The sequence below is a fragment of the Anomalospiza imberbis genome, chromosome 16, assembly GCF_031753505.1.
Source record: "Anomalospiza imberbis isolate Cuckoo-Finch-1a 21T00152 chromosome 16, ASM3175350v1, whole genome shotgun sequence".
In the NCBI taxonomy this organism is placed as follows: Eukaryota; Metazoa; Chordata; class Aves; order Passeriformes; family Viduidae; genus Anomalospiza; species Anomalospiza imberbis.
This window is the reverse complement of record NC_089696.1, coordinates 13,554,860-13,572,234: the sequence shown is the minus strand read 5'-3', so window position 1 is coordinate 13,572,234 and position 17,375 is coordinate 13,554,860. Positions and strand designations below refer to the sequence as shown.

At 47.1% G+C, this 17,375-nt stretch overlaps 1 protein-coding gene across 1 annotated transcript in view; it reads left to right on the top strand.

Moving 5' to 3' along the window:
- Positions 1–17,375, top strand: part of RNF216 (ring finger protein 216) — a 76,378-nt gene that overhangs the window by 49,469 nt on the left and 9,534 nt on the right. The window contains exons 15-16 of the mRNA XM_068207159.1: positions 12,534–12,631; positions 14,970–15,192. Of these exons, the coding sequence (XP_068063260.1) occupies positions 12,534–12,631; positions 14,970–15,192 (321 nt within the window). The remainder of the gene's footprint in view (positions 1–12,533; positions 12,632–14,969; positions 15,193–17,375) is intronic.

Sequence of the window (17,375 nt, the reverse complement as noted above, 5' to 3'; positions counted from 1 at the left end):
GTGGGAGACTTTGCCCAGGGTGAAGCAGTTTGTTCCAAGATCTGATGTGGGACAGAGCAGTATTTTGTTCGATGTAAAGGGGAAGAGGACACCTTGTGTTATTTGGTTCCCTTCTGAGTGGAGCTCTTTTTGTTTAAGAGGCTGGTGCTGGGAATGGGGGAGGCACCACACATGTATTTGGGAGCCACTGTAAGGAAGAGACTTGGAGCCACTGCAACTACAAAGCAGTGAATCTTTGGCTTACCCTAAAATTATGAAGCTCCAATTTATGTCGTTTCCTCAGAAATAAAAACCTCCCCCCTTCCGAAAACAAACCCCTACAATGAGCAATGTTTTGGGATTTTAAGATGCCCTGTGAGCATCACACTGACTTTTCTCCCCAAGCACCATTGTGCTGTCAAGACCTGACAAACAAGCTCAGGTTAACTTTTACTTCTGGGCTCATAATCAGTTTTGTGGTTTCCACCCAATACTGCTGCATTGTTTCATGTGATTCTGAAAGTGAAACAAAAATTAAATTGTCCTGTCAGCTTTTCTTGTTGATATAGCTGAAAGACAAGGTCCAGTGTGCTGCTGGCGAGTGATTTTTCAGTGCAGGGGCATCTCATCTTCATCTTTGTGTAAAGGGAGTTTAAGTGTGGCTGTGGTTAGTGGTGTAAATGTAAAATAACGCTATTTCATTTTTTTTAAAAAAGCAAAGGTAATGTTCTTGATGGAAATAACTTCTTACTCCCCTTATTTTTGGATTGAGCATGCCCATAGTTGAGGCTAGGAATTCAGAATAATATCTGATGGAAGAAACACAGAGGTTTGTTAAGCAAACAAAAACATGCCACAACTAAAAGGCCAAATGCATTCTTGATGTAAATGAAATTTTCATCTTGTTAATTCCAGCAGATACATCAGCAGGATTGCATGGAAAGGAGCATGTTGGGTCACCAAGGCAAAGGCTGCATCTGCAGTGCCCTCGCAGAGCAGAGGAGCCTGGGGCAGAACTCCCTAAACTGCTGCTGCTTTTTTCTGTCCCTTCCCTTTTGTCTTCCTTCAGAATGAGACATCTGTGCTCCTGCACTGTCTGGTGCTGGTGCCCATGTGCATCCCTGACGGAAGCGGGAGAAAAGCCCTTTAATCCTTATAAGGGGACACGGCAGTGGCCTCTGGTGCTTCCGGAGTTTTAAGGAAGTCACTGAAGTTCCTCTTGGTTGACTCCCCTTCGCAGAAATGTGACAGATGGGTCTTTTCCTTTTATGGCCAGTAACCCTGGTTTCCCTTTGCTATAAAATCCTGGGTCAGAAGTGGAAGCGAGAAGTCGGGCAGGAGGAAGGGGCTGGTCTTACCAGAGCCCGATGGGTGGGGATGGAATTTGCAACATAGTAAATTCTAGGCTAAAATAAACCCAAGTTACAACATCGACCCTGAGGTGATGGGTTTGTTTGTTTGAAGGGTGCCATAGATTTTCAGTCTTGTTGCTTAAGACAGCAATTAGGAATTGAGACTCTCCTTAATTTCATGGGGAGAGGTTGATCTGGTCCAAACCCAAGATGGTTTTCATGTCTGATTGAGTTTAGATAACTTTGATTGAGTCTAGATAAGCATAGGAGAACAATACACACTTCTTCTCTACAATCTCCTTTACACCAAGTGAAATGTCTTGGCTTCTTATGGATGTCTCAGAATAGATTTCTTCCTGAACCCTAAAGAGCCATTTTCTACCCCAGTTAATGTCTGTGCCTGATGTTTGGCACTGGTGTCACTCATTAGCTGAGAACAGGTAATGTCCCTCTGGGTGGTAATTGCTGATGGCTTGGACAGCCAAAAGCCAACTTTGTCAGTCAATAATGTCTTTTACAAATCATCCCTGGCTACAAGTGGTTTGATGAATTTGAACCTTAAAAGTATTTTTCTAATAAAGTCAATCTCCTGTCTTGCTAAAAGTGCCTCGCATCCTGTTTCACGAGGTTAATGGAAATGACTCGTTTGGCACTCGGTTAAACTGCTGCTTTTTTAAGTGGTACTGCTCGTGTTTCTTCCATGCAAAACCTATTGGCTGACTCTTTATTTTTGGTTCTTATGTGGCACTTGAGCTCTGAAATCAGGATAAAAAAAAGACAGTAACTAGTTAGGAGAGCATCTCATTATGCTCCTGGGATTGTTTCATTCCAGCCACCCCTCACTAGATCAGTGTCCGGTTGCAGGGGTACAGTTGGGACTTCTCTCTTGGAGAAAGATATTTCCATTCCTTGGTGGCCGACAGTGGGGTTTGCTGCCATGGAAAGCCTCTTCCCCAGGGTCACTGACTGGTCAGCAGGAGCTAAACACTTCCCCACATGCTGGGGAACCACTTTGGAAGTGGTTTTCAGTAGCATCCGCATATTCTTCAACTCTGTTTTAATGGTGGTGTGTTTGTGATTGTGCTTTTTCCTTTTTTCCTTCCTCTCCTTGTCTTTACAATAGACATCCTGGGAAAATGAGAACAGGATCTGGAAGTTGCTCTGGGGCTGGGGAAATGGCCGAAACCGGTCTGTATCTAAATACCTCACTTGTGCTGCCAAAATGGTTAATTTTTGGGTATCCCATCCTCTGTGTTCTTCTCTGTGGCTTGTACCCCTGTGAGAGTGTTGGACTTAATCCTTTCAGAGGAACTGCATGTACAGCATAGTTTAATAATCCACCCTTTGGATAAGGTAACCTCACAACACCAGTTTTGATCCTTCCTTTCATCCAGCCATGTCCAAGCTCTCTGTACTTGCAGTTCTTCTATTTTTTCCTTCTGTATGGGTGTAGGAGGAGGGAGATGGTTTCTGTGTGGTAAAGGTGACCACTGGAGTCCCATCCTGCACCAGGAACATCATTCCTTTGTGCCTGGGGTGTTAGGATGGCTTTCTGTCTCCTGAGCCAGCCAGAATTTACCCCTCAAAACCAAACTCTCATCATCAGTACAACATGAAATATTCCAGTTTGTTTTGCTGTTGTAGTTGGGTCACGGCAGAAATTACTGTTGCTGCTTGGGAGTGAGCTGGGTCTCAAACGGATCCCTGGAGATGAGGTGACTTGTGCTTTTTGGGCGTTTTGAGGGTTTTTCTGCTTTTACAGATAACAGGCTTGCAACATCTCTGGTTTGTAGACAAGTCATGCCATGCAAATCGTTGAACAGCATGCTTAATTAAACTCGTGTGGTTATGCAGGGGAAGAGGGGAACCGGTCTTTCCGATGGGTGTTTGTGAGTGTGGCAGAAAGGGAACTCTTCACTTGGGATTTCACAACTCCAGTGTTGCAGGGTGCTGTTCCAGTCTCACTCCTGTTGTGTAGGGCTGTGTCTCACACAGCTCTGGGACCCCACAAACCCTGCAGGGGTTCCAGGAGTTGTTCCTGGCCTCTTTTTCCCAGCCTCCTGCCTGGTCTCACGTGGCTGTGTGGAACTCAGCTTGTCTTGCTGCGTTACCAGCTGCTGTTGAGAGCTGCTGCAGGTGCAGAGGCTCCCTTTGGAGTTGCTAACTCAGCTTAGTCTGCAGATCTGAGGTGGTTTTTTCTCTTACTCCAAAGCGTTTCCAAGCCCCGCATTTTTTCTGCAACTAATAAAAAAGTGAATTGAAAGGGATTATATGACTTAGCTGAAAATTAAATTACAGGTTAAACAATTTTCCTACTTGGAAGACAGAATGTGTCCTGAATTCCCCTCGTTTGGCAGGGCATTGCAGCACTGCTCCATTAACCTGCCTGTCCCCCCACGGGAGTTAAGGCAGCTTGATCAGCTTTGGTCAGGATTAGGCTGCTCTGGGGGTCAGCAGCCGCTTGGCTCGATGGCCTTAGGTGGCTCTGTCCTCTCTGCCCTACTCCTTGTGGGGCTGGTGGGTCCTTCCCAGTGTCCCTCTGCTTCCTGTAGCCTTGGGAAAGCACATTGCATCATGCAGGGCCAAATAACCTTACCAGAACTTTTAAAAACACCCACGAATTGTGGTTTGAGGGTTTTTTCACTTCTGCACCAAACAGCAACCCAGGCTCAGCTGGTGGGTGCTTTAAGTACAGGAGGGAATGGGAACATCACTCAGGGCCTCTGGAAGAGGAATCAGTAGGTTGCCAGCACATTTATTTCCCTGAATAGTTTTCTGCTCTATTTTGTTGTATACTCTTCTGCTTGATATATTTTGTTATTGTTATCCAGATACCTGTACAAAATAATAGGTTTTATGCTGCAGGAGGAAATCCATTGCATTTCATTTCTGCACAGGAGCTCAGGTGTGAACTCTTTCACCACGTGGCACATCTCAGTTGTTTTGGCTTTTTCAGAAGTCCCAGCAGGCTGCTGCAGGGCCATGGGTTCTGGTTTCTCCACTGCCTTTTTTAAACCCAGCAAATGAGCCGCAGGTGACTCAGTGTCACACTGGTGAAGGTGCAAGGTGAAGGTTAGCGGTTCACAGGGCCATTTTCATACCTCTGTGGTAAATACTGTTGCTATAAATATTATAGTTACAGGGCTGGCTGCCCTGTGGTTCAGTTCAGGGGTGCAAATGTGTCCTGTCTGTACAGTGCTCGTGTAGGGAGCAGCAGGTAAGATGAAAGTGAAGCACACAGGCATTAAAGCAGTAGATCATCTGAATTTTATGAGTTTTCAAGCAGGCCACTTATCCCTTTGCTTTCGATTTTGTCGATCCTTTCTCATTCCCCAGCATTTTTTTTTTGTTTATTTTTTGTTTAGTCTGGCCTGTTTAAAGCTAAGAACACGTTACTTTGTGGGTTTCCCATCATTTGGATTTCATTTCCCAGGTAACACAAGCTGTGCTAGCCCAATTTCTGAGGGTGGACTTGTACCCAGAGCAAAGCTGTTCACCTTACCTGACCAAGCATCAGTTCACCTTCCCCCATCCCTTGCTGGTGTTGTGATGATCTGGAGTGTGAACTTCTGTTGTTGGTAGAGATTGCAGTTTAAAATGTTCTAAATTGAAAACAAGGTGTGTTAATGCTGCTAAATTGCCATCAAAATTGCTGTATTGCAGAGACTTCTTAAAAAGGGTTGTAGGTGTGTTACATAAACCTGGGTCTCCGTGCAATTTTTGATGGAGGAGAGGACAGCTCTAACAGGGTTCCTCTTGCTGATATTTTTATGTTATGAAATCTGGAAAACTGTCGGGGGAGAGAAAACTAGGGGGAAAAGGGTCTGGAAGAGGCTCTGTCCAGGTTCTGCCAGCCAGAGGGGTAGGGGTTTGTGTCTGGGGCTGGGTGATGGGGGGATGGATTTGTTTATCCTGTGGTGGTGTAAGAGGGAAGTTTCAAAATTAACTTCAGTAATTGTTCCTCCTCTCAGTCTCACAATGCATCGTTAGCAGGTACCTCTGCAAATAAGATACCTTCCTTTTGTCAGCCTTTACCTTCTTGGCATGCTTGGGTGCAGCCCCTGGGCGTGAGCTTCCGGAGTTATCCTTTAAAAATCAAGTTGCTTGTGTTGAACTCTCAATCTGTGCCTCTCCCAAGGTCTCTATTGTTTCCACCAGTTCCACAGTCAGATCTCATCACTTAGAGTTGCAGCTATTGGAAGCAGCATGCCTTTTTCTGTGAGATTGTGCAGAGGATTACATGGATAACCTCCTAGATCTGCTCTGCTGGATTGAGTGCAGGAATGTGCACTGGGGGAGGGCAGGAGGGGCAGCTGCTGAGGCTTTGAACTCCTCTGCTGGTATTTAATTATTTACCTTGGCTGGGAAGGCAGTAGCTGTTATCTGCAATCAGTTCAGCAGATCTCAAAGCTGTGTTTGACAGCTACAGATGTGTTTCCAGTAGCATGTGCTGAGCTTCTCTCAACTTTTCCCTGGGAAGGAGTGATATGACCTCAGGTACAGTGATTTAGCCAACATAGTTGGTGTGAGGTCCCAGGATATATTTAACCTGCCTTTCTAAAGTGACCAAGCAGTGTTCTCCTCTACCTGCACTGCAGGTGGACTCAGGTTGGTGGGTGACCACCTCTGGGTATGTCACAGTCCACCCTGTATCCAGAATTCTCCATGTGCTGATCTGGAGAGATGCTCTGTGTGATACCAGCTTGCTCAGGGGTAGGAACTAGCTTTTGGGGAAAAAAAAAAAAAAAACCACATAATTTTGGTAAGAAGAGCTTATCCTTGTGAGAAACACTTGTCCCTCAGCTCAGGGGGAGGCATCCTGGTGTGATGGATGTGTGATGCAAATACTCCAGTGCTCTCTTCTGCAGCCAACCTGCTGCCTGCACCTTTTGATGTATTTCTCAGAGCCCTGGAGCTTGAGAGAAAGTAGCTTTGAAACAGTCATACTTCTTTATAAACATTCCAGAGAATGAAAGAAAAAATTAGTTTTATTCAAGTTCAAATTAAATATGACCTTTCTCCATGAAACAGCTGTTTCTCATACTCAGGTTACCCTGAGTGTGAGATCAAGGAGCAATTTCTTGTGCTAGTGCTGTTTCCACCTCTGGCCAGCCACAGGGTCAGTGATGCTGAGCAGCACTTTTTGTGTGAAGCTGTAGATATTTTTGCTTCATAGGCCTTTAACCACTTCACCCACACCAGCAGCTGTTCTGGCCTTTTAAAGTCAAACTCTGAGGAGGGAAAAGCTTATTTTGGTTTGGTCTGTGTGTTTCAGAAATTTCTGAACTACAGATAGGAGCTAGTCCTACTGACTTAGGCAAGAGGTGGGAGTTACCACACATTTCTGGTTCTGGGATTCTGACACAGACAACCCAAACCTTCATGGGAATCAGGCTGGAAGGAAAAAGGCATTGAGTATCTCCAGTATCTTAGAGATGGGGTGGGACTAAATATATGCTCAATTTAACAAGAACAGGCAAAACAGAAGACATTCGTTTGGGTCATCATTTTTTGTAATGGGATTTAATATATGGCTATATAAAAGCTTTAACCACCCTTCTTAAAGATTGGACTGGATAGAGATCTTTTCCTATCTTAATAATTCTATGATTCTGTTCTTTGGTTCTTGATGGGTTTTAGATATAAATGTATGTTTTCCTTAGCTAGCTTTTAATTCCCAGTCACTCTTAGGTCTCTATTTTTATGCCACAACACATTCTTACAGCCTAGTCCAAGCTTGTGCCTTTGCTTTATTTCTCCCTGTGGCCTCTCCCCTCACAGAAGGACTCATGGCCGTGCTCAGGAGAGGAAATCTCCGTTTTTCCCAGGTTTCCCTGCCTGCTCTCCGTCGCTGCCGTGTGAGCGGCCGCCGCTGAGCGGCAGCGCTGCCTGGGGAACAGCCGTGCTCCCGGGGGAGCTCCAAACCCACGGATGTCCTCCCAGCCCCTTGGTCCTGGCTCCATCACCCATCCAAAGCATGGCATTCCTTTCTCCGCCCTGCCTGGAGTTTGTGTTTGGGGTTGGTACCTGCTGCCCATCGTGCCCGTTGTGTGCGGCTCCAGGACCAGAATATTGCCACAGCAATTCGTGCTGGAAGGAGCTTTCCCTGCACTGGGCAGTCAAGGATCTGTGGAGCTGGGGTTACCCCTCCTCCCTGTGCTGGGTGTTTGTACATCTCTAAAGAGGGGTCTCTTACCCAAATGGATTGTCTCGGGCTGGATTATAGCCTCTTTATCCCAGCTTAACGTATAGGAAATCCCAGAAACAGCCCTGAAGGACTGTGTTCATGAGAGCTTATCCATGCTTAAAGGTTGTATTCATTTAGCCACTTCTGCATCAATTTTTAGTTAAGGTCGGTGCAGCTTTATGGACAGTGAAACTGTGGGGAGGAAGACTCTGTGGTTCTTTGTTTTCCCATTAACTCATCTGGCTGGGAATTGCAGCTCTTTAATTAAAGCAGCACAGTACGGGCTGGCCCCGAGGTGCTGTTCTGAGGCACTTGCATTCCCATCTGCTTTTGGGTAAAGCTGGGCCTGTTTGGGCTCAGCCTGTGCTGTTGCACGTCCGAGAGCAGGAGGAAGCAGCCACTCAATCACTGGGGCTCTGTCCCAGGCTGCCTCGCCTCCCTCCAGCCAGCATCCCGCGTGTGCCGTGGGCAGAGACCGCTGGAGCGTGCACCTCGCCCTTCCTGGGGGATGCAGGGAATCGCAGCGGCACCAGGGTTTCATTACCCAGCATGTGGAGAGCTGAGGGGAGCTCAGAGCCACCGCTGGGAGCGGAGGGCAGTGACGACAGCCGGGGCTGTTGCCTGTTGTCGTTTAAGTCGAGTTTCCCCCACCCTCTCTGCTCGGTCAGTAAATGGCTCCGTGTAAAACTCCTACGGCACAAGCGGGCACGCGGGAATGCCGTGGGCAGTCGGGCTGGGATCTGTGTGGATCATCTGATGTTTTTGTCCGTGTGGCATTTGTTTAGGTTGCAATCGGGAAAAGTGATTTCTGTTACTGACTGTGGCCAAGAGAATGTGGAGACTGGCAAGGAAAAGTTGATTACTTGGGATTTTTGCCCCCCCCCCCGATGAGTGGGATGGACTTTAGAGAGTTATTTTTAGTTGATGATAGAGTGGGGGAAAAAAGTCTAGGCCGTGTTTAAAACTGTAGCATCCATTGGAAGTACCAGCAGAAGTGATGAGGAAGGTGGTAAATTCGTATAAAACACTCCCTGCCACCTTCATTAGGTGCTGGGACAATTAACAAGGGTGTTGAAGGGTTGTGCTGCCCACACTCACTAAAAGCAGGGTGTCCACCCTTGGCCAGGCTGGCCCTGAGCACAGAAAGCTGCACATCCAGCACTGACCCTGGGAACAAAGGATCCTCCTGAACCCAAACATGTTTGTGTTAATCCCGGCTGCTTCCTGGCAGGCAGGGGAGGAAGTGGAGCCACTGCCTCTAACAGATGTACAGTGAGGAGATTACAGGGTGTGATTAAACACCCTCTCCATCACATCCTCCCTCGGCCCGAGCAGCAGTCATGGACTGTCCCAGGCTGCCTGCCAAGCTGGGGCAGATGTAACAGGCAGCAGATTCTTAATAATCTCCTGTCTCCGTGCCTGCTTTGGAGCCGTTTCCTAATGCCAAGACTTCTTCAGCTCCTGAAGTGTGAGCTGCCTTAGCTGTACCTGCCTCTGAGGAGGAGTGGGCTGGGAGAAGGCAGCAGCAAACATGGAATTCACAGTGTCCAGAAATGATGCACTCAGCTGAAGTGCTGTTAAAGCTAAAGCACAAGTGCTGTACCTGAGTACAGCAGGGTTTGCTAAGGGACCAAGTGCTGACGAGATGGGTTTCTCCTCAAGCCAGGTCTTACGAGCTCTCAGAGAACCTATCACACCTGAGATAGCCCAGCTACCCTGAATGGCATAAAATTAGCAGGATGGCTTCTGAGGTAGTGTTGGAAAGAGAAAAAGGTTTAATAAAAGACAAAATAACAAAGCTCTTACAGAGAAAAACCAAACCACTGGCAAGAGGTTCTTGCTCCTGCTAAAACACCCCACAAAAGCCATTATTTCCTTTGTTCTCTTCTTTTTCTAGTGAATTACCTTGGCAGGACCTCTTGGCCTCTGTCCAATCGGCCAGCCCCAGGTCTGAGGTGAAGTCCAAAAGGTCCTATGAGGTGTCTTTGTACCAAACTGGGAGAGAAACTTCTGTGCCTTTTGCCTTTTTAAGCAGACAAAGAATAATTTAGTCACTCCGTCAACAGGGGGCACATTCCTACACTGAAGAAGTGGGGAAGGATCTTTATTTTGGTGGACTGAGTTGCTTTTTGGCCACTACACTTGGAGTAGGTGATTTCAGGACTGGGAAGGACTTGTTCCTTCTTTGTGGGTTTAGGTGGTGCCTTATATTGCTGTAGCCAGTCTTGGTGCCTTGTGCTGCTTTTCTCATGGAAATAATCTAGGTTGGTTGCAAGTATCAGCTGTTCCATTGCGTGTTTAGGTTAATTAATATGGTAATGGGAGAGTATCTTCCATTATCAAACAAAGGGTTGGTTCTGAAGTAGAAGAACACTTTGTGGAAATTGTAGAGCTCATAACTGTCATTGTACGAGATGTGCAAAGTCCTCATCAGCCAAGTGGGTTTGGTTTGACTCAGCAGAAATTTAAAAAGGTCACTTTTCTTGGGCAAGGGCTGTGATCTCAGTTGTGGTACCAGAGCAGTAGCTGTTGTCTGAATGGGCTTCCTCCCCAGTTCTGTGTGAAGGGATCAAACAATGTGCCATTGTTTTTGGGTAGAATGAGGGGGGGAAATCACAACAGGTTCTGCTAATGGCACATGTGTGGTGCATATTCCCAAGCCTCCTATGGAGAGGACGTTGCTCAGTCAGAGGCGGCACCAGGTGACACTCGGGAGTCAGGAAGCCACAGGTCTGTTCCCTTCATGGGGTGCATTGGCACAGGCCCAGCTGCCTGTGGGTTTGCAGCTCCTTGAGGACAGCACAGCTTGGGAGGGATCCCAGGAATGTGCACAGCTGCGGTGGCACCCGCTGTGCCGTCGTCACACGGGGAACCGGATACCTCCTGTGGTGCCATCCCAGGAACCTACGTGGCCATGCCTCTTCCCTTTCTCCTTGCCTGCACAGAAATCCCTTTTCCTGAGTGCAGGAGACAACTGTTTGGCAAATAACAGCAGCCTGGGCTCCAGGGAGAGCATTGTTTCCAATAGCCACCAGGCTGGAGGCAGGAGCAGACGGGAATGACTTGGGATGAGGGTCTAAGTGGCACCATCTGCTTCAGAAGGGCATCATTTGGGCAGCAGAAGAGGCTCCTGGAGTTAAGTAATTGGGAATAGCAGGCTCCTGGCTGGAAAATGTGCCAGCCCTCCTGGCAAAAAGCTGTTAAATCTCTGTTGCTGGTGTGTGGAAGCAGTTCTGTGTAACAGGGCTCCAAAGGCTCTTTTTAACCCTTGGTGTGCATATAAAAAAAACAACCTAAGGCACTTTTGATCTCGGAAGGGCATGTGGCCAGGTGTTGGGAATAAAGGGGAAGGTGGGTCCTCATGGAGGTGTGTGAACAGCTCCCAGTCTGATCCTCCTGTGCTGCCAACAACCAGATGTGGCCTGCCAAAAACACACACAAAATGGTGCCTGTTTTAACAGCTTTAGCAGGAAAACACAGGGTGTGATGAATGATTCATGAGAATCAATAGAACCTGAGGCATTTACTGCCCCTTAAAACCAGTGCCTGCCTGCCAAGGGGTGCATTTGCAAGGTGAGTGATCACAAAATGCTCTGCTGGGTTTTGGGATGCAGTCACACGCTCGCTCCAGCCCTTACCCCGCTGTCTGCAAACACGTCCGGCTCAGCAGCCAGGCCCAGGAGCCTTTCATTCTCCAGATGAAAGCACGAGCAGTTGGGCATCTCCCAACGAGCACAGATACAAACAAGGCCCCATTTTGCATCCCCCCTCCTAGGGTGGCTTCCTTGGAAGCTTTGGCCTTCATCCTGTTTGTCTGATTCACGATCAAAAGAGTGCTGCTGCCTACGTGTGTCTTGAAGCATTTTCTTCTTTCATATCTCACATAAACGTCCAATTTCTTCATTAAAATAAAATGAAGGTAAATGCAATCAAGTAAGATCTGTCTCTGCAGTGGTCCTATTCTGCTGATAGTGAGACCAGGGCTGGGCAAAGCTCTTTTGGGACCTTTGCTGGTGTTCAGGGGAAAAGGATGCTGCATAGCCAGATGGGTTTTCCTGCCAGGGGGAAGGTTGGATCTAAGAGTCCAAGCCCCAGCCATCCTGAAGATGAAACAGTTGGATCATAAAACATGTTTTTTTTTTTTTTTCAAGTCTGATCTGGATGTTTTTTAATCTTCCTCAAATTAAAGGAAAATCTCTTGTTTGACCCAAAACAAAATTGTTCTCTTTGGCCAGCCAACTGAAAAAATCAGCTCTGTCCCCAGTGTTGGTCCAAGTCCCTTCCCAGTTGTGCCTCCACAACAATCCTGCTCCATGCAACTTTACCAGTCCTGGATTAGAGCCTTTTTAGCAATTCTTTTGCTAAAGAATTTGCAACAAGAGAGTTCAGCCACTTGCTCTAAGTTTAGTCCAGCTATTCTGGTTTAGTTTGTAAATATTTGTTCATATTCCACCTTGGTTTTATGGATGTTTATCCACATTCTGTGTTTTTCAGCTGTTTAATAATTTATTTTGTAAGATTTTGCAAAACTATATATATATATATATATATATATTTGCTTGTGTGCCTGGTGAAGCTGAGATTTTGATGTAACTGCAGAATTTCCATCAATGGTGGAATTAGAAGCCCTTTATATGAAGGCAAAGGATTTTAGTCAGGAAACAGATGAACTTGATGTCCTTTGGCACCACATTTTTACCTCTGCAGTCTCCTCTGGGTTGTGACTGGTGAGCCTGGTAGCTGTCCCATGAGTTTTAGGTGATTAGGATTTATGGTTTCATTTTATATCTATTTTCTTGTGCCTTGGAAAGACCTTTGGCTCCCATTATCTGTGGCCTTTGGTCTCCAATGGAGGACAAACCTGCAGCCCACTGTACCATCCTGCCAGCCCCACCCTACCTGAGAACCTGCAGCTTGATGGGGGAATTTTTACAGCTCTTAAAGCTGTTGGTGATGTGCTGGGTGGTTTTGTTTTTTTTTTTTTTTCTTCCTTTAATGTTTGTTATCCTCCTCAGGAGACCTGTCGGAAGTGCCAGGGGCTGTGGAAGGAGCACATGAATCTCACCTGCGAGCAGCTGGCTGAGAAGGATGACATCAAATACAGGACATCCATGTAAGTGAAACTCCACAGCCAGGGGAAAACAGGGAGGTGGATGAACTGGGAATCACAGGCCACTGTCCCTCAGTTTCTGCTGGCTGTCACTGCCTTCCCCAGGAAGGTCCCGGGGATGGCAGAGCTGAGGGGTCAGACAGCTCCCAGGATGGGATTTCTGTCTGTGAAAGATCCTTGGCAGCAGATCCAGCTGGTAATTTGAGAACGTGGGAAAGCTGTCACCAGCCCAGCCTGCTCCTCTGGCTGGCCCAGTGTCTGCAGGCTGGCACCTGGTCCTTCTCCGAGGTGAGAAACCCCCATTAGCATTGCTGGGGGGAGAAGGGAGGTGGTGTATGGAGGCAAAGGGGTGGATTGAGTCACAGTAGGTCGTTACTACCCTTTGAAAATCTGGAGTGGAGCCTGCACTGTTTGCTCAGCTGCTGCTTTGTGGGAGAGGATGTGTTTTCCTCCCGAAGCTTTTGCCTGTTTCTAACCAATTTGTAGGAATTGTTGCAAAGTACAGTCACATTTTGAAATATGCAGATGTAAATCCTGATTGTTACCCTAAAATCGTTTGCAGTTTGATTTCTCTCTTATCTACAGTAAATTACAAAATCCTCTGCCTTTAGGAAACAAGGGAATTTTCATCCATGGAGCTAAATGTCTGGTGCAACCAAGTGGGACTTGCCCAATTGCCCAATCCCTTCCTCTCTGATTTAGTCTGTCTGGCATGAGTAGAGGTTGGAAAGCTCCACCACTGGGATTTGAATGACTCTTGCTTGCTCATCCCACAGTCCCTAATTCAGAAGAAAATCTTTACAGATTTGACTTTTTTTCTCTGCTGATCCTTTCCCTGTAGGAAAGAGGGACGAGAGGGAGGAGGAATGAGTTGTCATGTCCCTAATAAGGAAAAAAAAAATACCAGTTTCAAAACCTTCAGCAGATTGTGTCTGTGGATAGATGAGTCTAACTGCCTGATACAATAAAAACTTCCTTTTGAAGCCCTGCATAAGGAAAGGGAAGCCCAGCTGGAGTTCAGGTTAAACTTCCTGCCTTGCTCAAAGTTTCCAAAAAAAAATCTGCATCGACAGCATCCTGTTGAGTGGCAGAGGGAAGAGCAGCTGCAGCTCCAAGGAGAGTCACTCTCAAGTTGGGTTTTTGTGCCTATTCTTAGCACATTTCCACATGCCTGGGTGCAGGTCATGCTGGGTATAACTCTATGGGAATCTTGGATGTCTGCTAGGCTGGGAAGTTCCCACCTCACCATTCCCTCCTGCTCTGGTTTTGCTGATGGAGCAGTTTGTGGAGCTGTGCTGTAGCCTGGTTTGCTGCTGTAGTCCTCAAAAATACCTCCCTGCCATCTCCCAATCATTTGTTAACTTTGCAGATGCACTGAAGCAGCTGGGTGGAGATGCCTGGCTAAGGATGATCCTTGCCCAGTGTCAGAAGAACTGTGCTTCCCTCCATGAAAACACGCTGGCTTTGCTCTGCTGTCATCAAATTTCACTTCTAGGTTGTGAATTAAAGTGTAACGTGATCTCCAGCGGTCAGAAAATGGGCCCTCAGGATGATAATTTATATTCTTAAGTCTTTTAATTAAATGACCAAGCCTTTCTTCATTTCTGTGCCAAAATAGTCTTGCTGTGAGCTGAGCCTGTGCTGGAGCACGTGTCGCTGCCAGGGTGTCCCTTGGGAACAAGGATTGAGCTTTGTCCTGGATTCCCACTTGTGCTCTGTTAGATGAAAACCCATTTCTTAAACCTAAAGGAATAACCTCTGCAAAATGTATGTAGGGAATTTTAGAGAAAAGAGAACGCCTCTGCTGGGAAACGTGTTTATTTTTCAGTTACTGATTTTAATTTAACAAACACAAAGTAAATCTGGAGCATAGCAGCTTGGCTTAGAAAAGAAATACATGGTCATGGCAACTTTGTAGCCAGAGCAACAGGCAAACATAAAAGCTAGAGGTGACAGCCAAATGTTTGCTTTTCCTGAACTTTATCTCCTTGGCTGTATTTTCCTTCAGCCAACTCAAGCATCCACGTGCCCTTTGGCCCTTGAACTTGCATCTCAAATTCCTCCCAAGCCAGAGGCTGGTGCTTTGGCTCTCGTGGAAACCAGCATCAGGGCTGCAGCATGCAGCCAGTATTGACTTTTTTTCACTTATTTTGTTCTTGAGTTGTCGTGGGCTGGCTCCAAGTGGAGCTGAGCCCAGACCTCGTTGGAACAGCAGCAGACTTGGGGCTGGAATCGGAGCAAAGAGGAGAGGGTTAAAGCCTTGCTGGGGTAGCGTAACAGTAATTTTATCACAGGCTGGTGAGTGCAAACACCCCTTTGCTTATTCTCCCTGGTCTTGCAGAGAGGAGAAGATGACAGCTGCCCGGATTAGGAAATGCCACAAGTGTGGGACGGGCCTGATTAAGTCGGAGGGCTGTAACCGCATGTCGTGCCGCTGCGGCGCCCAGATGTGCTACCTCTGCCGGGCTGCCATCAACGGCTACGACCACTTCTGCCAGCACCCCCGCTCTCCTGGGGCACCCTGCCAGGACTGTGCCAAGTGCTCCCTCTGGACAGACCCCACAGTAAGTAACAAAGGATTTTTGTGAATGATTCTCACCCCAGTTTCAATCACTGTCCACACCGGCACTTTGCAATACACACATTCCACTGGGAGAAAATGGTTTCTGCTAGCACAACTTTTACCTTTCCCAAGGAAGCTAAAACACCACGCTGGGATCCTGCAACAGCCCAGAGTCACATCTGACCACAGCTTGGAAGGAGCTGGTGTTGCTTTAGGGAAAATCAGCTCCTTTCAGATGAGGTCTTTGACTGGAAGTGCTCCGAGTGCTGTTCTGGAGAGTGAGGCTGGTAGGGAGCAAGTGCTGGCACCAAGCACGGTAGCCAGCATTGGGATTATTGGGACTCACTCCTACTTTTGCAGCTGAGATGGTGTTGGCATGGCTTGGCATTTGGAGGCAAGGAGAATTGTGGTTTGGTGCCCAGATGATCTGACTGCTGGCTGTGAATCCTGTCACAGAGATGGACCCATCAGAAAACTGCCTGCAAGCCCAGAGCTGTAGTTGGGTCCATTCTCAGGGCTGTTGTCAACAGCTGCAGAGGGAGAGCTGAAGTGTGGAGTGAGCTGTGAGAGAAGCTGTAGTAATTTAATACAGCTCCTATCTGTGACAGGCTTGGGAAAACTTGCTGCAACAAGTCAGTCTCTGTAAATAGAGGTCCTCAATACTGTAAATCCAGGCGTGTTGGAAGGAGCAGGGGTTGAATTTCCTGAGCCGTGGAGCAACAATGAATGTGGATCTGCCTTCCCAGGGCTCGCCTGAACTTCCTTTTTCCTAGTGGTTCTTTGTCTTGGGTTTCTGCAGCTTTCCAGGCTGTTCCCAGCCCCCCCCTGTCTGCAGGGAATGTGCACAATCCTGCATCTGCACAGAGCCAGGGAAAAGCCATTCTAAATCTCTCCCTTCTACCTCCAGGCTCTTGGGGATCTCCCAGCAATGTCACCATCAGAATAAGCTTCCAAGTCTTCTGCTTGCCTGCTTTTATTCCCTGAATTATCCTGTCATTTGAGCTGTTAAACTACACACAGCCACCTCCTTGCAGGCACCCCTGTAGTGTTTCTGACACCTGGTTCTGAGTTTCTTGGATTCCTGTCCCACTCTTTTCCAGCAGGATGCGATTTGGGGCTCGGCAGCGCTGGCATCCATTGTTCCTGTCAGGCTGCTGATTGTGCTGGGGGATGGCATTTGTTCAGAGCCAGAGAAAACATGAGGCCTCTCAAAAAAGCTCGTACTGTACTTACAAATAAATAAATAAATAAGCAGCACAAAGAGGCCACTGTCACCAGGCCCTTTCCACCTCTCTAATTAACCAATGTTGTGGCAAAGAAAAATTTCCCACTGTCAGCACAGAGCTGGCACTGCCTGTTCTTTTATTATTTAATTCTTTTTTGGATGATGGAGTGCTGGTGGGCTGGGGAGGTGAAGCTGGGTGACTGTCCTTGCTGCAGTGCAAAGGGTAAAACTCAACTGTTGGCTCGAAGCTGCAATGATCGTGGGTACCTGTGTGCATGGTCCTCCCTCATAAGGATCTTAGGGACACCAGCCCAACCCCTCCAGGGTGATCTGTGCTCTCATATGGGACATGGAAACGGGAGTTAGCCTGGTAGATGTAAAGAGGAGAAGGGAATTTGAGTCTTGACATGGAGATTTGAAAGAGCAGAACACCATTGCATCAGTAGTGTTCTATCCTTTGCCGGGGATAACATCCATCCAAGGCATGACTTTGAAAGATCTGCTTTGAGTCTAAATTCCCATTATTTACAGCAAAATTCAGGTTTCTTTAAAATAGGAAACCTTTGTTCTTTTCCAAATGTTTCATGTTTTCCCAGTCTGAAACAATTCTTGTGAAAGTATAAGTAAACCTATTCATTGGCTTGGGTTAAAAACAAATTAAAGGCAGTCCTCTAGGAATTGCAGCATCTGTTAGTCTTTGTCTCAAATGATCTTGAGAGAGTAAAGCAGAGGCTTCAAAATTTCCCATAATTAAAGGTTAGTTAAAATTTTGTCCCTAAGCTGTAATCAGGCTGGAGTCTGATTTAAAAGTATCAGTGCAATATTTGCTGGCTCTGAGACAAGCTGCAGTCCTGCTGTGGTGAGCAGCTTCCAGGGGGGCCAGACAGGAATTGTTTAATCCCTGGATGTTTTTCTGGAGCTACTTGGTGCCCTGCACCCCTGTAGGAGGTGCCAGGAGC